Source organism: Suncus etruscus, chromosome 9 (assembly GCF_024139225.1).
Source record: "Suncus etruscus isolate mSunEtr1 chromosome 9, mSunEtr1.pri.cur, whole genome shotgun sequence".
In the NCBI taxonomy this organism is placed as follows: Eukaryota; Metazoa; Chordata; class Mammalia; order Eulipotyphla; family Soricidae; genus Suncus; species Suncus etruscus.
Window position 1 is genome coordinate 9,849,533 of NC_064856.1, and position 26,826 is coordinate 9,876,358.

Consider the following 26,826-nt stretch of genomic DNA (forward strand, 5'->3'; position numbering starts at 1 on the left):
CCCACCTTTTGTACAATCACTTTCCATTATTTTTTACCCCATTCTAAATCTACATATTGACATAGCTCAGCTGAGTCTCCCAAAGAGCAAAGTTTCTGAAAGTCTGAATATTTTTGTTCTTGATAGTTGTCCTTTTGTCACTTGGTGACTTTATATAATGTATGTATTTTTATATGGTTTGAGGGCCACACCTGGAAATGCTCAGTGGTTACTTCTGCATCTGCATTTAGAAATTACTCTTTGAATTGCTTGGGGGGGCATATGGGATGTAGATAAAATTTATGAAACATTGGATGCAAGAGGAAGAATGGGGTCTCTCCTTGGATAGGGAAAGGTTGTTTCTTTAAATAAAAATAAACCAGGGTGAGAGGGGAGAGGTGGTGTAAGCAGTAAGGCACCTGCCTTGGCCGCGCTAACCTAGGACAGACCATGGTTCTATCCCCTGACAGCCCATAGGATTCCCCAAGCCAGTAGCTATTTCTGAGCTCATAGTCAGGAGTAACCCCTGAGCATCATCATCGAGTGTGACCCAAAAATCCAAACAGACAAACAAAAAACCAGGGACTAGAGCGATAGTACAACAGGTAGGACATTTATTTATCTTGTATGCAGCTATCCTGGATTTTATAATGACATCCCATATGGCCCCTTGAGCACAGGTATAATCTTACTGATGGAACAGATTCATAGTTTCCCTCACCCACACCCTTCCAAGTACACCCTCCAAACTACTCTCTCAGCTGCTATGTTCACTTGCGTGGCAGCTTTGTGTGTCATCTTAGCCTACAATGGGACAGATATTCCCAGCTCCCTTGTCTAGTCTGACCAAGGAGATCAGAACACTGTCTCTGAAATCCACCCTCATCCAAACCTGTTAAAATTAAAACAAGACAATTAAAACCTCTGATGTAAGGTCTGAACTCTGTCCTATGACTCTAACCACCAGGGCCGTGCTCTTTCCGTCTCATGAGTGTTCCAATGATGGTAAAGAATGACCAAGGTCTCATGCATAGGAAGAGCAGTTTTATTTCTTTAGGAAGATAGGATACTACATGCTTGGTGGGAAAGGGGAGGGAGTGGTTTTCTTGGGAAGAAGTCAGTTCTGGTTCCCAGATAGTGACTGTGTCATGTTCAGGACATAGCCATTCTCTATGAGCCTTTAGAAAGTGGAGAGGGAGTAGACTGAACAGCAGGAAATGTTCTGTTGGGAAGAAATCACAATCATATGAGATCCAAGGGCACTGCCCATCAAAATGTGCCTTTAAGAAATAGGCTGAAGGTCCAGGACTAGAGGTCTTAGCTCAGCTACAAGTAGCACAGACATCCTTGGTGGTATGTGTGTATATGATTGTTTCAGTGTGTATGTTTACTTGTGTATGGTGCATTTGCATAAGTCTGCACATGAGTAAATGTGTGCTTCAGTGAGATGTGTGTATCCATGTCTGTCTGGGCAAGTGTTCATGTCTCCACGAATATGTGTGCTTCTCTTCATCTCTGTCTTGTAATGTTGCCTCTGTCTCTTCTCCTCTGTGGCATTTCTGTAGATTTCTCTGTGTTTTCCTGTGCCCATCTATGATTCTGTCTTTTTCTAGGTGTCATTGTCCCAAAACCCCCTCCTGCCTCCTTCTAGTAGAGAATAACTATCTCTAAAATTCTGAAGAGTGGGAAACAGCACTCACCAGCTCAGCAGAGACCAACTTTGTTTCCGAAAGCTCACACTTTCAGGACAAATTCCACTCCGTGGATCAGCAATTCTAGAACATTTTAAAAATACAGATCAAATGATGCTAGTGTGAAGGAGTCAAGAAACAACCCACATTCTTCCTGAGAAGCAGAGGCAGAGAAGGCAATTCTAGAAATTCAAGCTGTCTCAGAGAACCCAGGTTGCCTCTTTCTGCTAACCAACCCCACTGTGGTCAGGGTCAGCACTACTGCGAGTGGCAGTCTCTCCTGCAATTCTCTATGATTCAAGGCGAAAAAGAAATTGGAAATGGAAAGAGTTGAGACTGAAGAGACTTAGCTGTCTTGCCTGGGACACAGATACAGAACTCTTTCAGGGAAACCTCCACTCCTGCAAAGGGGACTGAGGGGCTGGGAAGTAAAACTTACCAATAATGGAATGTGCCAGGGTGAAGTCCAAGGCACCGAGAACCTCATTGAGCAGAGGACACACCTGTGCCAGGGTGAAGAAAGCAGTTAGATGCCTATTGGGGACCCTTGGAGCAGCAGCCTCTGCAGGACTGCCTCGGAGGCAATGCTCCCTCAATGTCTGTGCCTGAGTGGCTTGCTCACACAGCTATGTTGGACAGAAGGAGAAATTGAAATGGGAAGAGTCCTGTCACATATGAAGCATGTGATCACTCAGTGATATGACTAGAAAGGACAGCTCTCACAGAGGTGTGTTTCTGGTTACAAGAAACAGCCACAAGGCTGTGAGAGTTTGTGTGCAGTTATGAGGTGGTTTGGGGGGAATGAACTGGAAGTGGCTCAGGAAAGGGACTGCTTTGTGTGACCTGCAGTATGGACAAGCACAGGGCATGGCCTAGATCAAGAGTCAATCTATGCGCTTTGAATATCAAAGATGAAACCTGGACAGATAGAGTGAATGGTACAAGATCCTTATCAAATAAAGGATCTCATATATATATAGGCTCACCCAGGGATTTCTTTTCATCACCAGAAGCTCAAAAAGCCAATATAGAGATTTCCACCATTTTTACTCACCTTGCCCTGAACCAGATCAGGAAGGACTTTGTTCACGACTCCAGTGAGGTTGTCAAGAAGGCCTTGAGTGGGGAGAGGGCCAAGTCTGAAAGATAAAAATCATGTGGCATACAAGGTCTGGGGCTGGCTAGGGCACATCCATCAGGGGGGCTACTGTGCGTGCCCCACCACAGCCTCAACCTGAGTATTGAAACTGGTCCTTGTCCATCCACATGCATAGTCAACACCAAGGGACCTAACCATAGCAGAATAACAGTAGGTACACAGGGAAGAATATCTAGTTGCAGTGGACACTAGGTACTTAGTGGAACTTGGTATAACTCATACTTAAATAAACAGTGCTTAGTATGTAGATTTTATAAATACATTAAAATATATGTACATGAATATAGGTTTTGAATGTGTTAGCATGTATAATGTGTAGTTCTAAGAAAGCCAAGTGAGCTATGCAGCTGTATTAACTCTTTTAGAGACAAAATATATTCTCACCAATTATCTTAGAGGAATTTACTAATAAGCTCAGCACAGCTCATATTCAGTTATCTGATTAAGCAATGACTCAAACTGAGGAAACACTATACAAATTCACACAGTGACTATTCTACTTCTCTCTAATTACTTGTGTTAGATTAGACTTGAAATTCTAGTTACTGTTGACTAATGGAGCATTATTTAGTCCAGTCTAAGGTATAAAAGGACATTTTAGTTATTCACTGGCACTTTTATATTATTTCCCCCTTGTCTCTTTCTTTCTTTATTTCCTCCCTTTCTTCTTCCCTTCATTCTTGCGCCCTCCTTCTTCCCTCCCCTCCTCTCTTCCTTCTTTTCTTCCCTTTTTACTCCCTTCTTCCCACCCTCATATCCATATTTCCACTATGTATCTTGTCATTCATTCATTTTCCTATCGCTTTATCATCTCATCCAATTCTTTGTTATCTCATCTATTATCTCCAGGAAGAAGTATCTACTTCTTTGGCCTTACCCCTCAAGCAGGGAGATTTCCAGGCTTCCAGGGGAGTGAGTGCAATCACCAATGGCCAGGTGAATATTCTGTTGTTTATCTTTCACAGCTTTGACTTCTGCAGTGATGTTTAGGTTCACTTTTAGTTTCAACAAACTTCCAACCAATGGCCTACATAGGAGAGAGTCTGTTACAGCTGTGCACATTCCATTTCAAGAGAAAAGGCCTTTTATTTTGCTAGAAATACCAGCATCTCCTCACTTCATCTTGCCCACAGTTGTACCTATATCACATCCCAATAGGAGCTAAGTCTCAAGTAAGTCAAATGAGTTTCCTAGATAACCATGATCCCTCACTATGGCACTGCAATTACAGTCTCATGTCTATTAGACTCCAAATGCCCATTTGGGTTACTTAAGGTCATCAGAATCTACTTTGATAAGCCATCACATCCTTTCTTGGATTACTCACGTTTTAACATTGAGAGTCATGTCCAGAGGAATGTTGACAAAGAGACGATGGGCATCAGGACTCTGCACAAGTCCAAGTTCCAGCAGATGGGGATTAGTGATCTTCAAGCTGCCCAGAAAGCAAAAGTCAAGGTAGAAACATTATTTTCTTTATCTTTAAATCTAGGATCAAATTTAACCCAATATAATCCACCCCTGAGGTGGAACTACTCTACTCATTGAGGTGGGCTGGGGAGATAGAAGGGAATCTTAAAGAAAACCACATGAGCTACAAGTCCTACAGATCCTGGGTCAGACCCTCTTTCCATCCCAAGTCTATGAGATACTTGAGGTATTCCAGGGTATTGACAGTTGGAATTACATTTGTGTTCTATATGCTAGATAAGTCTTGCAAAGAAATTAGCTACACCATATTGACAGGCAGGTCAAGGAATACAATGTTTATCGTGGAGACTGAGGGGAGGGAGTCAGGGAGAAGAGGGGAGTGGAAACAAGTCTCTTATATGAGCCAGCCACTGAGCGATGTGATATACCTCTTGTTATGTCCTCCAAGTTTTTGTCTGTGGGTATTAAAAACTTCCTTTTCGCTGATGGAGAAATCAAGTCCAGTAATAACTCATTTTTGAGGTACGTTGTGCATTTGAAATCAAACTCAAGGCAGTTTATTTTTAAGTCACAGACAAGCAGTTGGATGAGTCAGGATTTTGGAAATTACTTTAATTCAGTTCTATTAGGACTCAGCCTTTGCTAATTTCTTGGCATTAAACTTTCCATTATTGCTTCTTGTTTAGAGAGTTCTAAAATGTTTTGTGGGAAAGATGATTTTAGAACACTCTCTGGACATGGAATTTTCTTAATCACTTTGATATTATAGTTGAGTAGAGTTGCTTATATATTTTTGTTTACATCAAAAGTCACTTACATTCTTTTAAAAAAAAGTTTTAAACTTTATTTATTGATTGGTTGGTTGGTTTGGGGACCACACCCAGTGGCACTAGGGGGTTACTCCTGACTTTCCATCAGAAATTGTCCATGGCAGGCTGAGGGACCATATGGAATGCTGGAACAAATCCTGGGTCCCTCCTGGGTCAGTCACATGCAAGGCAAATGTCGTACAGCTGTGCTATCTCACTTACATTCTAGGAAAGTCTGTAGAGTCTATAAAGTCTATAAAGTACAACAGAGTTACAATGGTATAGTTAGAAAATCTTTGATTTTTGCATTTAACTAAACTAGTCTAGATATCGTCCAACCATCACTCCAGTAGTGTGAACTCAGATACTTCTTTCTGTCTGTATGTCCATCTGGAAGCTCTCAATTATTGAGTTGGCCTGAAAGGGTTGCCATAAGGAATCCTGATAATGCTGGGATGCTGTTATCATGCTTCTTGCTGCCAAACTGTGAGAAGAATCTCAAAACTGAGTCCTGGGCCTGTCCTTCCCACCCATCTCAAGGCTGTTACTTTAGGCTGTCATATTTCCAAGAAAAGTTCTCCAACAGAATTAAGGCCCTGACTTAGGGTTACTCACTCAATGATGTCATTCAAGATAGGAAGCACTGAAGTCACTTTCCCAAGCAGTCCCCCAATCAGGCCACCAGATCTGTCTCCACTAGACTTCAGGATGTCAAGGAGGGGAAGGCCTTCAAGAATTCCAAGCAGACCCCCAGAGAGCAGGCCATTGGTAAGAGCTGGAAGTGAATACAGGGGTATTAGCAGTCAGATTGGGCACATGCAGAACCTTAGTTCCTCTCCCCCATCCATCTTGGACCTTTTCCCTCATTTGGATGTTTATGTGCATTCATACACATACTCACATACACACACTTACAAAAGCACAAAAAGACACCTAAAATAAGCTGTATAGACTCACTTACCATCTATCAAGTTTCCACCAAGATCTTTAGGAACCGGGGGTAGGGCTGGAGTAATAGCCAAAGGCAGGTTCTGGTCCAGACTAGGCAATGGTAGGATTCCTGGCAGGGCAGTGGCCTGGGATAGCAGCCCACAGAGGACCATGAAGCCTCCAATTTGGAACATCTTGGTGTCTGTGGAAGAATAATGCTTTAATGTGTCATGAAACCTAGAAAGAAATCTATGTCTCCCCAGAATGCACTCAGTGCACTTGGGAGAGAAATATAAGAGCTCCTAGCATCCAGTAATTAATTGCTGGGAGCAACACATCAGGCTGAGTGTATCATACTTGGGAACTGAGCTCACCTTCACCACCCCATATAGGTGTGAATACTTGGAGGAGGAAAATGGGTTTTGGTGCGTTCAAGTCCCTTCCCACAAGGCAGAAGTTTATAATGAAGAAAGATTGAAGTCAGATATTTCTAATCCAGAGGCTTTGTTTAGTAATTGGTCTTCAGCTTTGCTCTCCAGTGAGGCTTTCTCACAATGGTTTTAATGAAACAGCTTCTACTTGCTAGTGGTTGATGACCCAAATCATGTGTCACAAACCTTGCTGCCATCATCCCCCCTAAATTTAGCCTTTGATGATTTTGAAAGTAATGGCAAGTTGCCAAATGGCAGGAGGTCCTACAGTTGTAGCCACCACTTGACCATGTTTTTTTGGGGGAAAGGGGAATCTCCCAAGCTGGTATTCAGGAAACCCTGGCAAGTCTCCTGGTGATTCTGTCAATAGGTTAGGGATTCAGTGTGAGAAGCTAAGGATGCCCCTGTAGTGCCAATGATTACTGAGGACACTCCTGCTGTGAGTGTCCAGAGATGCATCCACTGATACTTAGGAGGACTCTGTAGTGCCAGAACATGAGTTAAGGCCTACTACATATTGGCCACACACCTTAATTCTTTACTAACTCCAGGCCTGTTGGAAGAAATCTTAGAAATATCATAAAAGTCAGTGAACAAAGGGGATCAGACAAGAAAATTACTTCCCTAACAGTCATTCTGCAAACTGGTGACCAGACTGTGGAGACAGTGAATCTCAACCCTACCCACTCATTTGCTTTTCTACAGCCTTCTCTTTCAAGATGTTCTGGGCAAATCCTGTGGCAACTCTTGATATCTGGTGACCTTTTGCACCTGATCAACCTTCTCACAGGCCAACTTGGAAGCCAGAAGAACTGTTCAAAGCCAGAGCTGGTGCCTACACTTTGAGTAAACCTGGTCATTCTGGAATAAATTCCATCTAATGGCTGAGATCTGAATGGAATAAACACAACTTTTGGTCCAAAAAAAGCCAACATTGGCCTCCCTGAGTAGGAAGACTCTGAGTTGAAGACTTTGAATCTCTCTGGGAAAACAATTGTTCTGAATCCAATGGAAGCAAAAAACCATAGTTCCCCCAAGTATATCTGAATGTTTGAAATTGGGTGGGTTTTAGAAGGCTGTTATATAATGATCCCAATCTAAAATGGCAGTCTCGTTTCAACTCTCACAGTAAAGAACTTGATTTAGAGTAGGAAAGAAACTTATAAAAGAAACTTAGAAGAGAACTTTAGCCACAGGATCCTTGTCACCACCACATTCTCTGGTGCTTCCCATCCCTGATCACCCAGGATAGCAGAGGGGGAGCAGATCAAGCAAGTCTCACCTGTCTTCAGAGGTTCAGTGACTCTCCAACTCTCCTTTTCCAGCTTCTGTTAGCTTCTTTGAGGAAAGCCTCTTTTATAGTGTGAGAATCAGGAAATGTGCCATCAGATGATGGGCTTCTAGATAACTCAGAATTCTGGGGGTGTCTTTCAGGGCTCTCCAAAGTAAATAATTACCTATTATATTAGTAGATGTGACAGTTAAGCCATTTGATCAGCAAGTTAAACAGAAGAATTCGAGATGGGGATGTTACTCAAGACTTCATGGTTTTGTGAGCAGGGCTGAAAGTAGGACCCATGCCCCAAGATGGCTTGGTAGATCAAATTTGGAACACCCAAAAAGGCCTTCAACCAGAACCCAGGGAAAGCCTCACTCCCACGGGTCCAGTTCCTTTTCCACAACACCAAGCTGATTCTCTGAATGTGAAGAAAACTCACTGCTACTCTATGTTTGGGGTATCCCATAAGTTGAGGGGAAGGGTCCCTTTTTTGCTAAACCCCCTCACATGACAGCCACATACTGGGGCAAACCACCTCCATCAGAACCAAGGAAAGAAGTAGCTGGCCAGATTCTCTGGCCAAGAAGAAAACCTAGGTTGGTGAGTCAGGTGGTACCATCCGTGCTAAATTCCAGGACCCATTGCTTGGCACATCCAGCTTATCATTTGCTAGTACAGCGGTGGGCTGGGAGTAAACACACATCCCACTTAATCAATAATCTGAAACACTGAATATGATGGTGTTTAGAGCTATACAGTGGGCCAGGAGATGAGACCTTCCCACTCTGCTTCCCATTCTGGAGCACAGCACCAAGTGGAAAAAATGCTTCTCCACATTCTTTTCCATTTTGCTTGGTCACTACCATGAATTTCATTCTCTAACAAAATTTCCTTTCCTGTCCTGGGAAATCTTTTTAGGCTCACAGGCCCAAGGATCCTGCTGCTTCTGCCCTTCACTATTACACTTTCTTCCTTTCCTCAAAGAAAGTGACTGGTTTTTGTTTCCCCCATGGGGCCTTTGGGACTCATTTCAGATGAAGAGGCAGGGGTACAAAGAGGTGAGGTCTGGGACTATTAAAGCAGCCCTCCCACTGCACACCCTGTCAGTAGAAGTAGAGAGAGAAAGAAATTTGAAATCACCTTCGTCCAGGGTGCCAGGGGCTCAACTAGTTGAACCTCATCTTTGTCAAGAATGATTGGTCTTGTCCTTCCAGTATTAGGAAACTGAGATTTAGAGAGGACTTCCTATCTCCAGTGTCAGTCCACTGGGAAGAAGCAACACCAGGAGTGTGGTCCAAATTTGAATCTCAGCTCTGTCATGATTTGCAAAGCAGAAGAGGCCAGCCCATGGTCTCTTGAAACTCTGATCTCTAATCACTGAGAGGTCAGACTCTTGAGTTCTATGCCTGATCCAATCAATCTATACAAGATGGTCCCTCTCTTCCAGCTTCAGTTTCCTAAATTATACCACAGAATTAAGCATTTCATGTGCTTGTGGGTGAAATGAGCTTCAGAAAAGAGCATGAAGCCTAGTACCTAGCACAGTCTGAGCTCTGTAGAGGAAACCACAAGCAAATAGAGCCAAGCCCATTTTACACCCCCCCTCCATCCTAAACCCAAGGATCTTAGTAAATTATTCATGTACTTTCATCCCTGTCAGTAGTAGTATGGGAGTCCACAGCTCCATAAACCTTAAAATAAAAAGAAAAACTGTGCAGAGGAACCCAGAAAGGCTCCTTAAAGAGACCTCCAACTTGCCCTCCAAAAGCTGTCTTTACTGAAGGGACAGACTGCCTTGTCTAAGGATGGGGCCCAGCCCTCTTGTTTACTCTTGGTATCCTGAGCAGGAAACACCCTCCCTACTCAAGGCTGTCATGATAAATCATTTAGTGAAGTTTAGGGTTGCAAATCCCCAGTGAAGCATTTCGGATTAGAGAGACGCATTGAAAGATTGAGACTTGAGGTGCTCCTGCCCTATTCTAGCCTCTGAACTGTGGGCATTTCCTTGTTTGAGTTTGTCAACCCAGCTGAAAGCCTGCTCCATCATTTCCACCCAGTGTGTATAAGGTAGACATATAAATGTGTATGATGTGTGAATGTGATTGTTGTGTGATTGTGTGTATATGTGTGAGTGTTCTGTGTGGGAAAGTGTATATAAGTTTGTGTGAGGGTATAAATGTGAGTGTGGTTGTTTTGTGTATGTATTCCTGTGAGAATGCATGAATGAATGTGTGAGTATGGTGTGTGTTGAATGTGTATTGTACATGTATCTATGAGTATGTGTGTGGTGTTTTTGCATGTCCATGAGTGTATGAGCATATGTGAATGTGTGTATGTATGTGACTTTGTGTTGGATTGCCTGAATGCTATTGACAGAATTTCCTCATGGTGTGACTTTGGGCAAGTGATTCTGTCTCTCTGAGGTTTGAGGTTTATAGGTGTGCAATTTTGTCCTTTGGAGTTGCTATGGTGTTGGTAAGAGGTTGCCTGTATTCTGAAAACCTCAAGCTGTGTCACCTATATGAGTACTACCACAACTCTTAGTGTTTGTGTTCTTGTTCCCTAACTTCTCAAGATGTTCTCCCTACCTTGGGGTGGAGGAGAAAAGAAACTTGTTTTGAATAACTGACCATTCCAAACAAATAACAATGAATGAGATGTTTTGAATAAGCATATCCCATTAGCATCTGCTAAATATATGGTTTTGACATGCACCTAACAAATGCTCTTCAAGATAATAATGTTTGTTTGGTCTGATAATTTTGCACACAGAATAAAAATGCACAGACAAATAGCTCTAGAAATTTTCACAAACTTAATGTTCTCCCCATGTCCGGTACTCATATTAAGAAACACCATGACAAGTGTTCTTAAGTTTGCTGGAGAACTTCTGGTCACTAACAACTTCTCCAATGATAGCCACTAACTTGACCTTAAATATCTTTTTTTTTTACTTTTATGATAACAATGATTTACCAAGTTGTTCACAATACAGTCGTTTCAGACATTAAATGTTCAAACACCAATCCTACTACCAGTGTGACCTTTCCTTCATCATACCTCCAATCTCTCACCTACCACCAGAGCTTATCTCCTTATAGGTACAAATTTATTTGGTATTATTTGTTGTAGTACAAAAGCAAATGAAATTATTAAAACTTAGATCAACAATGGTCAATTTAAAATAATTGTTGTAACTCTCCATTGTGTTACTAAAGTCAGTGTCTAAGGATTTACTGGGCTGTGGTTGGTGCTAGTTGAGATTTCTAGTTAGGCTCACTGAACTTGGTAGATTACTTTGTAATTTTACTATCAAATTTTCTATAATACACTGGACTGAAACTACTGTAAAATTTGGAGGTATTGTATGTTTGACTGTAGCTGCATGGTCCAGGATTTATAGATTTGAAACAAATTTGGTGATTTGGAAGTTTGATAAGGTTAAATCATGAAACTGGGTCATTTCTGTTGGAGCATGTAAGATGTGAAGCTAGGCTACTGTGGTTCAGGTAAAAACAGAAATCTGCTACCACCCTTTCTGAGAATGCCATATAGGAATCAGCCAGAACTGACTACACTGGACATATTGGGGACCATTATTTTCTTTTGGAACTTGGTAGAATAACTGGGCCATTTTTCTACCAGGAAGATAGTGGACTGAGGCTGTTGGGTTTTTCAGTGATGAGGCAGGGAAGGGGAGCTTGGCCCAACTTCATTTTTAAAATAGTTCTAGGGTTTTCAGACCTGTAATCTGGTCACACCTGAGAAGATTCAATTGCTTTCAGTCACAGCAGTGCTATTTTTGTAAGAACAGGATAACTTGATTTTTAGCTTTCTATACATGAGAGATGCAACAATGGCTATAGGTCATTTTCAATGCTATATAGATGACTCTGACAAAACTTTCATTCAAAATAGCCATTCCTTCGAGGTACTTAAAGATATTATTTTTTTAAAAAATGAAAGAAAAAAAGAAGGAAGGCAGGAAGGAAGGAAGGAAGGCAGGCAGGAAGGAAGGGAGGGAGGGAAGGAGAGACGGAGGGAGGGAGGGAGGGAGGGAGGGAGGGAGGGAGGGAGGGAGGAAGGAAGGAAGGAAGGAAGGAAGGAAGGAAGGAAGGAAGGAAGGAAGGAAGGAAGGAAGGAAGGAAGGAAGGAAGGAAGGAAGGAAGGAAGGAAGGAAGGAAGGAAGGAAGGAAGGAAGGAAGGAAGGAAAAAATAGCCATTCTTTCATTGGGCATTAAGGGGTTTTCTCTTTGGAGGTTCTCACTAGCACTGCTTTCTGCGCAACACTGTTCAGGTCTTAGGGGACCATGTGTAGGCATTTCTGAGGAGCACAGACCTGGGGATGGGGAAAAGGCTCCCAGGGTAGTCTCATCCTTGCTTTAGAACCTCCAGGATTCTGACTTCTATGTAGGATATGCATATTCCAGGATCTTTAATACAGAAACATGATACCAACAACAGAGACTTATGAAAAGTGTGTTGGCACTACAGACAATGTCTTGAATTGGACGATCTAACTTGCCTGGAACCTAAAGTTGGTCTTATGCCAGGAAACTTCAGGGTTAGGGTCTCTTTGTATTTAGGCCAAGGTTATTCCTTTCCATGCCTCTCATATTTTGGTGGGCCTATGCAAACAACAATTGCCACTCTAACACCGTTTTTACTGTGCTCCTTTGACTCTAATCCTTAAAAAAAACACACACACACACACTTAAAATTTGAGGTTAACTTAAGCTAATATGCATGTACAGGGAAATGTAAAAAAATACTATGCCTCTAATGTTTAAGGAGTTATGTAAGTTTTATGGCTTTAGATTGCCTTGTGTGCTGTTAAGAAATATTATAATGTGTTACAATCTGGGGACTTGAGGGACAAAGTAATTGTACATGGATTCTATTTTGTTTGTCTTAATGTTCTTTGGCTGAAAGTTCAAAGTTAAGTTAGCAGCAAGGGGACTTCTTCTGAGAATTATATTATGGGTGATTGTCCTTCCACTGTAACTTTACCTTGTTCTCTTTCTTTGCATCTTTATTCTCATAATTAAAAATAAAAATTATAAAAAATTTTTTAAAAAAAGAACCTCCAGGATTCAAGATGTTGTACAATTTCCTCCCTGCAGCTAGGTGATGGTTCATGTTATTAACATCCTGCATGTTGTCTGATCCCCTTACAGAGGATGAAGACCAAGAGGTCCAGTGACTCATCCCCATTAGAATTCATCCACTCACATTCTGTGCCAGCCCTACACTGGGCACTGGTGTCAGTCATGATCCTAAAGCACACCAACTATGTGATTTCTCATGAACTGAGCTGAACTTGAACTCAGCTCTGTTCCACACCACCATTTATGTGTGACTCTTTGCCACCCTGTGTCTATATTCCTAGGCTTGTCATAGAATTGGTGCTCAGTGTATATTAGTTGAATGAACAAGATGCTGCTGCCATGGATGAGCCAATCCTTGAGTGACATCTGGCACTAAGATGCCAGGGGAAATAAAAGGAGGTTTCCCTGATATTCCCCAGTTGATCATCAGGTCCAGGTCAGTCTTGTGATGGGCTTTTATCAGGTCTGATCTTGGGAACCCAGACCTCCTTGCCAAGCTGGTGGCATTCCTGTACCCTTTGAAGCAATTGTATGAGATAATTAGATTTCATATGACCTGTGAGTACAGTTTATGGGGGCAACAAAACCTCTATCCAAGGGAAACTAAGGTCTTCAGATGTGGTCTTTTCTTCCAGTCATCAGTGAACAGCTGGATTCAAGCTTGGTGCTTGCAAGGTACATGGTTGGTTGAGCTCTTGAGCCATAGCCTGTTCTGTAAGGAGAAGAGGTTGCATCAATACTAGCTTGCCTGCCACTCCCCACACCACACTCACATTGAAGGGGACCTCCTTTCATTGATGTCAACTATGGGCTGATGCCAGAAGCACTCATATCAAAACTCTTTCCAGGGGGTATTTAATTATATGCATCTGTCCTCTTAACCCTGGACTATGTATGAGTTGCATGAGGGTGAGGGTAAAGGCGTTTGTGCTCCTAAGGACTGGGTTGGATAGTTACAATCTCTGATAACCTGGAGGGTTGAGAGACCCTTGTGGAGCATGATCTTCTTGGTCGGGTCTCTTTTGGGGGGATAATTGTTGCGCCCCACTCAGGAAGGGCACACATTAAAAGTGTTGCACTCCTGAAAAAGAATTATTTGCCAAAAAGGCCCGCTTAGAGCAGTCAAAATCAGTTGACCCTTTGCGTGGAGTGTTTGGCCATAATTCTAAAGTGGCTGTAACTATCTCTCTCTTTATTTTTAACCATTACTAAAAATCAGGCCTTAGTAATTCTTTCTAACAAAGAAGGACAGTACAAATCCCGCCAAAAGTCTTCCACTGACCAAGCTCCCTGTGATCTTTGCTACCGTGGTGCCAAGATCATGTTTTTTCCTAAAACTTAGCTCACAGTAAAACAATTTTCAGTTTTCCCCAAAAACTCTAAAACATTCCTCTCTCTTCCCACTTCCCTGAAAATTACCTGGTTTTCCTCTGCTTACCCAAAACAAAGCTAACCCAAAACAAAACTTCTTTTCAACTTCAGTATCGGTTCTTTAATGTGCAAATTTTATCCATGGTCTTTCATTCTGTTTTCCCTAACTATCTCCCACTCTCTTTGATGTCAAAAATTACACCCTGCATTCCAAACCTCAACCTTAAAAGCTACCCAGCTCAAAAAATAAATTTGTCTTCGTTTTTCTAAACGCAAGTCCCCATGCATTCTGTGTGGTCTCATTCATTTCATATTTCATAATTCATTATTTCATATTCACCTCTTCGTGCTCCCGTTTGACTCTCAGTGGGATAAGAATCCACTAAGGTTATGCTTAGGGACTTTTTATCCCATTAGGATAAAACAGTCCGCAGCAGATAATAATGACTAATGACTATTGCCATCTTTATGAACTCTCAGAGCACTTATGACAGAGCCCTCACCCTGCCTCCACCTGGTAAGCCTCAACCAGAGCTCCAAATAAGGGCACCACTGCTAGCCATCTGCCCACCACTAGGTCCCCTCCTGAGAAGACACACACACTTACCCATGAGGCTTTTTAAGAGCTTCACGTCCATTTGCCTAAGGATTTCTTCAATCAGAGGACACATCTGAGCCAAAAGCAGAGAGCAAAGGGTCAGAACAGGGATCATGTAAAGAGAACCATAGGGCAGATAAGCTCAGGCACTACCAGATGTCTGGAGTCATGTGAAAACATGGCTCTCTTACCTTAACTACCAGCTCTGTGTTAGTATCATGCATAACACTGTTGTATGTTTCTCCCTGAAGCTTCAAGACAATCCAATAATCCAATACTGTGGTGGTTCCCAGGCTACCACTGGGCTGAGCCACTTGCCCAAGGACACAGCCAGGAGAGGGCAACACTGAAACTGTTTGCGGTAGGGGGTATTTTGGTTTTTGGAGTCACACCCAGCAGTGCTCATGACTTACTTCTGTTTCTGCACTCAGTTGGTGGTACTCTGGACTGTGGGATACTGGGATTGAATTTGGGTCAGCTACAGGCAAGGCAAACTCCCTGTACTATTATTGTACTATTATTAACCCACTGTCCTATTACTCTGGCCCCAACACTGAAACTTAATTGAAATCTTTCAAGGTTCTAGAGTTCTAGGCTTGACATTTTTCACTAGATGGCAGAAATATCTAGATATATATTTATATCTATCTATCTATATCCATCTATTTTATGTCCATGTCTATGTATACAACCCATATCTATCCCTATATATGTATATTATATATATATATATAAATCTATATACATCATGACCTCCAGATCAAGATGTCCAAATAAACTACTTACCTGACTTCCTACCAGGTGTGGGATAACATTGTCCAGTTTATTTTTGAAATTATGGAGAAAAAACCTCATCTTTGGTGTGTAATCTCTAGAAAGAGATATGGAGACAGAAGAGATATGTAATAGGCCATAGGGCAAGGGTTCTATGATGAGTTTACATGGCCTGGTTACTTCCCATCCAGCCCAGAACTAGAGATGTCCCTGTGACAGTCATAGAGACACCAAGTAGCATAGCTAGTTAGCACAGCTTAGATTACAACCAATTGAGTAGTGCTTTCCCCTATTCTGTCCTCTTCTTCAATGTATAGCAAGGTCTGGATGTTCAGAGAATGGCTGATGAATAAATGAATGAACATTCACTGAGTATTTTGTTTCTTTTGTCAATCCTAAAGTTACAGGGAAATCAGACACAAATCTTGTCCTCAAAGGATACCCAGTCTGTTGGAACTGTCAGACATGGTGAGTCAGAATATAGATGGCCACTTAACTCTCTTTTTAATGTCTTTTTAACTCTCCTACATATAGCATCAAGTACTCTTAGAGGTTGTCATATTATACATTCATAGTACATATTGCATGAACAGCTGGTGAAAAACCTTTAGAGGGCACTGGAAGGCAAATCAGGCAAAAGATACAGGAGTTCACTGGTGAAGATAGGGAGGAAGCTTCAAGTGGAAGAAGTGGAGATATGGGTCTTACTCATTGTGGATTGTAATGCTGACACTGTTGGGGTCCACATGGCAATTGCCTATCACCAGATCTCTGCGGCCAAATTCATCTTTCTCCAGCCAGAACTCCACAGTGAGGTTTAGGCTTACATGCATCTTTGTGATCTTGTTGTTGAAGTCCCTGGGGACAAGACAAGACACGGAAGAGAGAGGGAGAATAGAGAAGGAGGGGGGGGAGAGAGAGAGAGAAGAAACACATAATGGAAGAAGATGCAAGCAGTCAATAGGAAGAAAGGCTTTCCATGTAAATGGACACTGCCCACATTAGTAACTTCCAACAATTAGCCTGTAGGACCACAATATGAGCACATCAATTTCTGCAGTTAGCATAACTTAGCATAACTTTTCCAGAGTCAATTCTTTATTAGACCAGATCTAGGGCCCTCATAAATCCAAAAGTTGAGAGAGTTCAGCTTTATTTAAAAAAATTATTATTTATCTGTGACCTTTGTCTGGGACAGTGGGTGTTGTGTTTAAGAACAAGCAAAAAAAAAACAAAAAACATGAGGCTGAGTGGTAGCACAGAGGTAGGGAGTTTGCCTTGCATTCGGCCAACCCCCAGGGACCCGGGTTCCATTCCCATGTTCCCTATTGTCCCCCAAACCTACCAGGAGCGATTTCTGAGCTCAGAGCCAGGAGTAACCCCTGAGCACCACTGGATGTGGTTCAAAACAAAACAAACAAAAAACAACAACAACAAAAAACCAAAAAGGACATTTGATGAGATATAATAGCTTTCAAGGATCACCATGATAAAATAAATTGCTCAAGATTACAAACTGATTGATTTTGAAGATCCAATTTGTGTCCGGGTTCAGACCAAAAAAGAGTTGACAAATGTCCCACATATTCCCCAAGTCTCTAGGTTCCCAGTAAAAGTAGCCAAATTCTCAGAATTCACTTCTGTATAACTCACTGGTTCAAGTCAATGTCAAATTCATGGGTGATATTCATTGAGAACCAGTCTTCATGGAAAGATATCCAGATCCCTTCATAGTCCAGATGAATGTTGGTGATGTTGGTACTACAGGAAAGATCAGAGAACTTGACAGGTCAGAGATCTCAGAGGTCAAGGCTGAGGGCTAACCAGTAAGGTCTTCCTATACAATGGGAAGACAAGGGATTTTTAGAGATGTGCTGAAGAATCTCAGAACAGAGGCTACCCCTGCATATCCCTAAAGATTCCCACAACTAATTTGTGTAACCCACAGTCAACTGGAAACCAGATCCTGGGTCTACTCACAAACCATTTTTCATCTCTCATCTGCCCCGGTACCCAGACCTAAGATCCAGGATGAATCTTTTGACTTCTCTCAATTCTCATATCAAAAAGTATATCCATGATCTCATATCTCTGAGCAAAGCAGTTTGATTCTACTCAGAGAAGATAGTCTGAGTTTGGCCTATCCAACCTTCTATCCTCTTGATCCAGATGGTCACCATTTCTTGTCTGGAGATGCACTATCAAAAAGTTTACTAGGCTTCTTGACCTCCTTATAGACTACTTCATGGAGCATCAAAGGGGACTCTAACATTCTCCTATTTCTCAGTTTTCTCCATTGCTTTCTCATTACTCTATGAAAAAAATTAGAAGCTATACAGGGTCCCTATGATCTTTGGAGTTGGCTTCACCCAGCCCCACATTCCCATCTGCTACTAACCTCTCTCTTTTTATTTCCTGGCAATTGAGAGTTCTCCTCTCTTTCCCAAATGTAGCAGTTATTCTCCTACCTCAGGGCCTTACACTCACTGTGACCTATTCTCGACTCCTTCATGCTTTATTCTCATAATTCACATTTTGCTGGGATGGTTGCCTCTTAGGGTTAACTTCTAGAAGTGTCCTCTTATACTCACCTTCATTTTGCTAAATTTGTCTTTATAATATCTCTCTTCCACCTAAAATGAGTTTTTTCATGGCCAAACTTACTCATTACAACATAAGATCCAAACAGGCAGGAACCTTTGGGGCATAGTCTTGCTGAGGTGCTGTTACATAGGAAGGAGTCAGTATATAACTCGCTGACAAGGAAATAAAGGCAGTTTTTCACATCTGAGAATTTCTGAAGGTAAATAGGGGTTCTCATTCAAATAGATAAGCATGGTGTGCACAGCTCTGCAAGGTTGATGGAAACCCAGGGCTCCTACGTCAGAGATGTGCAGTGGAGAAAGCTCCTACTAAATTCTGGAGACAATTATGTCCATCTCCCTGTTGAGGACTCAACCTGATGCTCAGAGAACTCAAATGCCCTGCCCAGATTCACAAAACCATCCAGAATGAAAGTGGGGCTTGTGAACTGGCTGTAGCCCCAGTTTCTCTTGGTGGTAGCCAAGATATTTATCTGCACTGTGTTATGAGTCCCTATATTACAAATGAAAATTTACAAGTCCAGAAATTTCCCCCAAGGTTGGTAGCAGGGCCAAGATTTAAATAGATATATTTTAACACCACTCCTAAAATCCTTTCTGGGGGTTTCTTTTCTTCTAAGTTCCTCCCACTTATGCTTGTATTGGGCTCTACTGTTCCTTTATTTCCTCCTTCCACTCTTTGTAGTTTTGGCAACTCCAACCTTTCAGCTCTGTCCTCAAACATGGGCTTTATAAATGAGCCAGGGAGAATTTCAGATCGCACCTGCCTTGATGCTGCTTCTGGAGGACTATGCTGCTAATCAGCCATCCTACCATCCCATTGGTCATCTGCCCTGAGGCAGTCACACTGTCCAGGAGGCGGAGGTTCTGGATTCGGTGCTCTGCATTGTGCTTCATGAGGCCCTGGGCAATAACTGAAAGTGGACAAGAAAGTTGAATAGCATCATGGGAAAGAGAGAAGGAGCCAGGTCAAAGTCTGGAGCTCCCACTTCCCAGTGAATGATTGAAGCATATCATCCTCCCTCTTCCCTCGCTGACACACAATCTTCATCCCACTTTGTAGGCTGAGAAGGGACGCAGAGTGAGATTCGGGAAGGCAGTAGGCACTTGAAGGGGATCAATCTTGAAAGGACTGTATTTTATTCATCTGGAACCCAGAAGCCTGATGTAATGAATTAAATCATAATAAATGTTGGTTGAAGGGGAAAATAGGTGGGTAGGTACAGAAAGAATAAGTGTTATTCTTCTCATGAGAAATCCAGAATGAACCAGAGTCTGAATGGAACAGAGCAGAATGGATTCCAAAAAAGGAAGGAGATTTTAATGGCAACAGCCATGCTCAAATCCTGTCTTTCTGCTTCTAGATTCTCCGGCCCAAGATGGGTGACTAACAGCTCTGCTGAACCTCACCAAAGGACACATTGATTTTACTGACAACCTCAATTTTAATGGAGTCCTGTACTGAGAACTGTGGGTGACTGAAGAGTAACAGAAACCTCTCACCTCATTCCTCTGGAGCTAGTTAACACAGGCCACCTTAGCACTCTAAGATTTTTGTGGACAACAAACAAGAGCTATGGAGTCATGACTTTATTTCAAACCCTAGATTTGTCAGCTCTCTAAGTCATAATGTCTGCTATGTCTTAACGGCAATGATAATATCTATGTTAGATATTGCTTATGGGTAATTCCAAGGTCATTCCTCTAGAGTATTAAGTTTCAAGTGAATTTCAACACCTGTGCTGGCACTAAGACACAAACAAGCTTTCTGTCTAGTAGGAGAGACAGACATACATTAACCAAAGTTCAAGGATATAGTGAAACATATAAATAAGTATACCTGAAATTCTTAGTAACTCTTGGTTATGATTAACAGTTGAGAATTTGTGAATAGCAGATACTGTAGATTAAACTAGTATCTACCTATTCAACCATCTGTCCATCCACTTGTCCATCTTCCATCCAGGCATTCATCTATATATCTATTCATCCATCCATCCATCCATCCATCCATCCATCCATCCATCTATCCATCCATCCATTCATCCACCCATCTACACATTCACCTTTATTTTGGTTTTAGGGCCATACTTAGTGGATCTCAGGGCTCATTCCTTGCTCTATAAAGAAGTATTACTCCTGGTGAAGCTAGATTGACAACATGTGGTGCCAGGAGTAGAACTTGTATTACCCAATTGCAGAACAAGTACCTGATCCTCCCAGTGGTTCCCAAACTATGGCCCGAAGACCACAGATTGTATTTGTTCCCATTTTGTTTCTTCACTTCAAAATAAGATATATGCAGTGTGCATAAGAATTTGTTCACAGTTTTTGCTTTTACTATACTTCAGCCCTCCAACTGTCTGAGGGACAGTGAACTGGTGCCCTGTTTAAAAAGTTTGAGGACCAATGCCTATTGCTCCAGCTTCCCACTTATCCACCTTTATCCACCTTCCTTTCATCCACCCTATCATTTTTATATGGATCCTGTTTGGATTCAATCACTATTTAACTCCTGTTCAGCTAAGGCTATTGATAATCTGTGCCATCACTGTGTAGTGGTTCTTTCAAGTTCAAGTTGCTGTGGAATCAAACTGGAGGGCCTAGATAATTAGTCTTTATATTCTAGGGAAAGGTCTCTTTTTTGTACTCCTACTGATAAGGACATTCTTCACTGATCATAATTTTTATACCACACTGGGAACCAGAATCCCAAGGATAAACCCATGGTGATAAAAGAGCTAAAGAGGCCACACACAGAATGGGAGAAACTATTCCCCCAATATCCATTAGATAAGGGGCTAATATCTAAGATTTACAAGATACTGACAGAACAAGAAAAAACATCTAATCCCATCAAAAAATGAGGAGAATAAATGAACAGATAATTCCTCAAAGAAGAAATACAAATGGCCAAAAGTCACATGAAAAAATGTTCCATATTACTAATCATCAAGGAGATGTAAATCAAAACAACAATGAGGCACCATCTCATGCTACAGAGACTGGCACACATCACAAAGAATAAAAACAATCAGTGCTGGCAGGGATGTGGAGAGAAAGGAACTCTCATTCATTGCTGATGGGAATGAGGTCTAGTTCAGCCTCTATAGAAAGCAATGTGGAGATTCTCAAAAAAAAACTGGAAATTGAGCTCCCATATGATACAGCAATTCCTCTCCTAATGAACATAAAAACATAGCACAAAAATGCCTTCTGCACATCCATATTCATTGCAATACTATTTACAATAGCCAGGATCTGGAAACAACCCAGATGCCTGACAACAAATAAGTGGCTAAAGAAATTGTGGTACATATACACAATGGAATACTATGTAGCTGTCAGAAAAAATGAAGTCATGAAATTTTCCTATACATGATGGACATGGAAACCTAATAGTTTTCTAATGCTGAGTGACATAAGTCACAGGGAGAAAGATAGACACAGAATAGTCTCACTCATCTATGGGTCTTAAGAAAAATACAAAACATTATTGTAATAATACCCTGAGACAATAGAGATGAGGGCTAGAAGGTCCAGCCCACACTATGAAGCTTACCACAGAGTGGTGAGTTCAGTTAGAAAAATAACTACACTGACAACTACCATGACAATGGTAGTGCATGAGAAAAATAGAATGCCTATCTTGAATACATGCAAGGTATGGGGGATGAGGGAGATGGAGGGCTTTGGTGGTGGGAACATTGCACTGGTGAAGGAGGTATTCTTTATATATTTATATAAAATATATATGATATATATAAAACCCAACTACAAACCCACCCCTGCCTGTATTTGAGACAGGCTCTTACAAAAAACTTTGTTTAAAGTTAATAAAGAATAACTTAATGAAGAATAAGAAAAAAATTAAAACTTGGAATATAAGGGGATCCTTATCATAATAAAAACTATATTTCAAAACTCTACAAAGGGTATCAAATTTGGTAGAAAATTCTAGTTACATTCCCTATTTCAATAGTGGGTTTTAGCTAAATTAAAAATAATAAAAGGTAGGCCGTAGGGATAGCATGCAGGTAAGGCGTTTGCCTTGCATGCAGAAGGTTGGTGATTCGAATCCCAGCATCCCATATGGTCCCCTGAGCCTGCCAGGAGCAATTTCTGAGCATAGAGCCAGGAATAACCCCTGAGCACTGCCAGGTATGACCCAAAAACAAAAATAAATAAATGAATAAAATAAAAGGTAGAAGAATAAGGTTTAAAATAAAGAGCTAAACCTCACTATTTGTAGACTAAATAATATCCCAGATAGAAACACAAATATAATAAATAATATAAGCTAATAAGTGGTTGGGAAATTCAACTATTAAGTACTACTAATAAGTAGTAAGACTTTTGAATAAAGATTAATTTTTTAAAAAATCAAGTTTTTTCTTGTCTATACCATCAATACCAACTTCAACGTATACTAGTGCTATTACTGTAATAACAAAAACCTTTAAATTAGTTGGAATCAATTTAACATGATATGCTAAAGATATAAGGATTTAAGCTTCAGTACGTTGAAGTACATGCTTTTTATACAAGAGTCTTAGATTCAATTCCTAATATCACATAGTCCTCCAAGCCACTACAGAGAGTGGCCCTTGAGCACTGAGCCAGGAAGTAAACCTTAAATACATGTAGGTGTAGGTCTCCCCCTCCAAACAAAACAAAACAAAACATTCATAAGATTCAAAATGAAATTATAAATAATTTAAAAATATTTTTGGGACCAGATAGATAGTTACACGGTTAAGGCAATTTGCCTTGCATGCAGATAACCCTAGTTAGATCCCCAGCGATCATATATAGTATCCTAAACATTTTGACCTCTGAGCACCACTAGATGTGACCCTAACTGCACCTCCCCACAAGAATTTACTCTTTATTGAAGAACTCACAAATAACAGTTTGGGGGAATCTTATTAATGCTTAGACTGCAAGGGAATAAAGTCAAGAATAAATTCATGGGGCTGAAGCAATAGAACAGAGATAGGGCATGTGACTTGCATGCAGCCAACCTGGGACAGACCCGGGTTCGATTCCCAGCATCCCATATGGTCCCGTGACCCTGCCAGGAGCAATTTCTGAACACAGAGCCAAAAGTAACCCCTGACTCAGGTATGGACGCCCCCCAAAATTATATCTCCTAAAGTGGATAATAGAGTGGACAACAAGTAATGTGATGCTTAAACATCTCACTAATAGGATATAGTCTAAGAAAAACACATGAGACTGGAAAAAATTAGAAAGACAATACTCTGTAGAGAACTATGTCCCCTTTCCACTCCTAAATTCATATTGAATGTGACCTATTTAGAGAGACAGTTTGAAAAGGGCCTATGACAAAGGTCAGAGGGCAGGAATCTAATTCAAAGGATCTCTTGTCTGTGTGAGAAGCCTGGGCTTCTGACTTATGCACACACAGAATAAAAATCACACAGCACAGCAAGAGGTAGAACATTCAACTTCAAGTCAGGAAGGAGGCTCTCAACAGACCCAACACCTCTGGGTAACTTGATCTTGGCCTTCCAGCCTCTTATTGTGAGAAAGTAAAATGCCTGTTGTTTAAACCACCCAGTTTGTGATAAGTTGCAATAGTAGCCCAAGCAGACTAACAGAAACGGATATTCCTCATGATAGGAAATTGGAGAGAGAGAGCTATGTTGTTTTGTTACTGGAATGAATCTGGCCTGACCACAGCATCCGAGAGAACAATCTGGAAAATATTTAGTTAAAGTAAGTAAGCATTTCCTTCTGGATATCATCCTCTCCCAGATCTGAACAGGAATATGTGCAAGGAGAAATACAATCACCAGATGCCAAATTGTAAAGAAACAAATCAAGAAAACAAAAAGTCAAATGCAAGCAAATCTTAGACTCTGACACTATGACTGAGGTTAATTATGGAGCGGGGGCCTGAATTGAAATAGTGGGGTGAGTCTAGTAGATTGTATTGAGGGGATATTGGCTATTGGATAACTGGTGTGCTACCAATGTAACGCTACAATAGTCTTTTAAGCCTGTAAATTACTGTAATAAAAATTGCAGCTGTGACAAAATAATAATCTAGACACATTTTAGACAGAAAGACAGTGCAGGGCCTGTCTCTCCTTCAGGGGAGTGAAATGATGAATAAACGAGATAAAAATAAAATAAAGCACAAGGAAGTACCATTCTGTGGTTCATGAGAGTGAGCATGAGCTGGCATGGCAGCAACAAAACCTAATTGATATCTAAGTAAAGAAGAAGAAAAGGCTGGCCAGATACCACACAGCAAGGGTCTGATGGGAGCCAGATGATTCCTTTCCCTCCCTGTGATGATGAGCAAGGCATAGGTTTGGCTTACTTCTCACTAGGGCAGAATTTCTGTCTATCTGGGTGTCCATCAGGCCAGCCCAGGGCTGCTTTTGCAGTGTTGAGAGCAAGGACAGCACATTGATGAGAACCAGGAGCCTCCAGAGTAGATGCATTTTGAGTTCCGGGACCTGTGGGTGTCAAAAAGGATCAGATTGTGTCCAGGAAGATAGCTGCTGGGGTGACTGCCCAGATAGATGTGCCCATGGTTTTCTATGGGAAGATGACACCAGAATGGGACCCTAGCATGCTATCCTGATAGGCAGCTGCTTTTGGGGTGTGCTCACATAGTGAGGGTGGCAGGTGGAACCAGGGAGAGGACAGAGCTCCAGAGGAAGGCCTTGTTGCTTAGACACCCAGTGGGGGCCCACTATTGGGTCATCTAGCAAGCGTCTTCTCTGAAATACTGCTCTTGCTAGATGCCTGTGACTCTTCAATGAATGAATGAAGATAAGTAACCCAAAGCCTTTGACTGTATGAGAACTCTTTATTGGGAAGATCTGTCTCAAAACCACCTCAGTGTTTGCTTACCATACATTAAATCCTACTGAACATTTGTGGAGTGACTAGGCAGTTGACACTATGAGGAGTCTCTCTCTAAATCTCCCATCAACTTGGAAGTTTCTTCAGGACAATATATTGATCATATTCATTATCCTGTTGTCGGTGGCCATCCCCTCCCCATGTTGACTACATGGCAATCCTCATGAGGGTTTTTTAAGTGAAACAAGTACCACTGAACATAAGGGAGTGAGTTTGAAAAGTAGAACCAAAGAGTTGTTGAAAGGAAAGTTTTTATTGTTGACTACAAGTAAGAAAATGGGAAATCACTTTCAAAGAAGTCCCAATCTTCCAGGGAGATTTATATATTCTGCTGAAATTCATAAGCCAGGGCTAGGGTGAAGATATCAGTCCTCAGTGAGGAAGGTCTTTACTGTATAAAAGCAGTGATTGATTATTCATGCATATTCACACTTTGCATATCCACAACATGGTTTTCTTAGAAAGCTAAGCGTATGAGTTTTTGAGTGGGTGGGATGCTTTACTAAGACTCCTGAGGGTGACTCAGAGCTCCTAGTGCATAGTATCAAAACCCGGGGTCTGGCTAAAACCAAGTCTGTCTTGAGTGAACTGGAGTCTCTATGGGGAATTAGCCTGCTTATGGTTATGATCATTGGAGTTCTGGAAAAGAATGTGTTCCACAAACACAAAATGTTTTTGCTACATGCTTAAAATGTCCCACTATCTCTGACAGAATAAGAGAATTACTAGCTGATTAGCTGGCTGGCTTTAGATGTGGTTTAGAGAGAACAGGAAGTTTGAAGAGAATGCATCAGTTAACCTTGATGTTCTGGGGCTGAGGGTCATTTCAGCTCCCTCTGTCCTAACCATCTCAAGATAAGGCACCACAACTATATAAATGGCTACTACCAAACCTCTCAGAGCCACTCTGAATCCTCTTTCCTTATCTCCCTCAATCCATCTTCCAGGAAATCCCACATATCTAGAATTTGAACACATCTGAAGAGTCTATGGCCATCATTATCTTGGTTTGAATTACGATTGAAACTCCTGCCTGGTTTCTTCTCTGATCACTTCCAATCTCTTTTCTACCCAGCAGTCTGAAAGATCATGTTAAGACCAAAGTTAGATCCTGGCAAGGCTCTGCTCAAAACTCCCTGGGCTTTTCATTGGACCCTAAGCAAAATTCAGGTGATGCCTCTGGCCCAGCAAGCTCCCCTGTAGCTTCTTTGACTTCACCCCTCACTCTATCCCTGACTCAATCCTCTGCAGTGACACAGATGTGGGGAGGGGTCTGGACCCCACAAATCTATTGTGAGTTTTGAGACATAAGCCACCTTTTATTTTACTGTTCTCCCTGGCAGGAAGTGGGGTGTATAGGGTCCTTTGCAATTTTCACAAAGCTCTGCAGCAGTCTTGGGCCTTTGATTTCTTGTTTTGTTTTTCTTTGTTTCTGATGCATGGGTTGGCTTTGGGATTCTTAAGATAGTATACAGAAAGCATTAGTTCAGGGTGATGGCTTTTCCCCATCTCAGGTCCTTTTTCAGGATTCACGCTCCACTGGGGGATGTTTGTAGAATATCAGTTACTTTGCAATGTACTTTTCTAGTCTTCCTGGTCTTGTGTAACCAGTTGGAATTTTGCTATTTTTCTTGTCAAGAAAACAGAAGAGTAGATACTGTAGGGAGGAGCAGGCCTGTTGTCTTTGGCTCTTTGGGGGGTGGATGAGCTCTCAGGTCCTGTTCTCAGGGCCACTGAATCTAAATAAGTGACTATGCAGA

The 26,826-nt window shown here is 41.5% G+C and overlaps 2 protein-coding genes across 2 annotated transcripts; both read right to left on the minus strand.

Annotated features, from left to right (window-relative positions):
• Positions 1–1,713: 1,713 nt before the first annotated feature.
• Positions 1,714–6,193, minus strand: BPIFA1 (BPI fold containing family A member 1). Its single transcript, XM_049779381.1, has 7 exons — positions 6,031–6,193; positions 5,685–5,844; positions 4,157–4,264; positions 3,707–3,856; positions 2,725–2,809; positions 2,110–2,173; positions 1,714–1,754 (listed from the first exon to the last, which is right to left on the minus strand). Exons 1-7 carry the CDS (start codon positions 6,191–6,193, stop codon positions 1,714–1,716), a joined length of 771 nt encoding a protein of 256 aa, XP_049635338.1.
• Positions 6,194–13,455: 7,262 nt separating this feature from the next.
• On the minus strand, positions 13,456–24,639 carry BPIFA3 (BPI fold containing family A member 3). The gene is made up of 7 exons (XM_049779500.1): positions 24,516–24,639; positions 18,927–19,077; positions 17,214–17,321; positions 16,269–16,418; positions 15,573–15,657; positions 14,796–14,859; positions 13,456–13,529 (listed from the first exon to the last, which is right to left on the minus strand). Exons 1-7 carry the CDS (start codon positions 24,637–24,639, stop codon positions 13,456–13,458), a joined length of 756 nt encoding a protein of 251 aa, XP_049635457.1.
• Between the last annotated feature and the right edge of the window lie 2,187 nt (positions 24,640–26,826).

What these genes read in the sequence shown, in the direction of transcription:
- BPIFA3 (XM_049779500.1), bottom strand. Translation starts at nt 24,639, where the DNA reads ATGCATCTACTCTGGAGGCTCCTGGTTCTCATCAATGTGCTGTCCTTG. An exon ending in AGCATTACAATCCACAATGA is followed by an intron (nt 15,658 to 16,268) that starts GTAAGACCCATA and finishes ATCTCTTTCTAG; the next exon opens with AGATTACACACCAAAGATGA. An exon ending in CACACCTGGTAGGAAGTCAG is followed by an intron (nt 14,860 to 15,572) that starts GTAAGTAGTTTA and finishes CTTTTGGCTCAG; the next exon opens with ATGTGTCCTCTGATTGAAGA.
- BPIFA1 (XM_049779381.1), bottom strand. Translation starts at nt 6,193, where the DNA reads ATGTTCCAAATTGGAGGCTTCATGGTCCTCTGTGGGCTGCTATCCCAG. An exon ending in TGGTGGAAACTTGATAGATG is followed by an intron (nt 5,845 to 6,030) that starts GTAAGTGAGTCT and finishes ATTCACTTCCAG; the next exon opens with CTCTTACCAATGGCCTGCTC. An exon ending in CCTGGCACATTCCATTATTG is followed by an intron (nt 1,755 to 2,109) that starts GTAAGTTTTACT and finishes AAAATGTTCTAG; the next exon opens with AATTGCTGATCCACGGAGTG.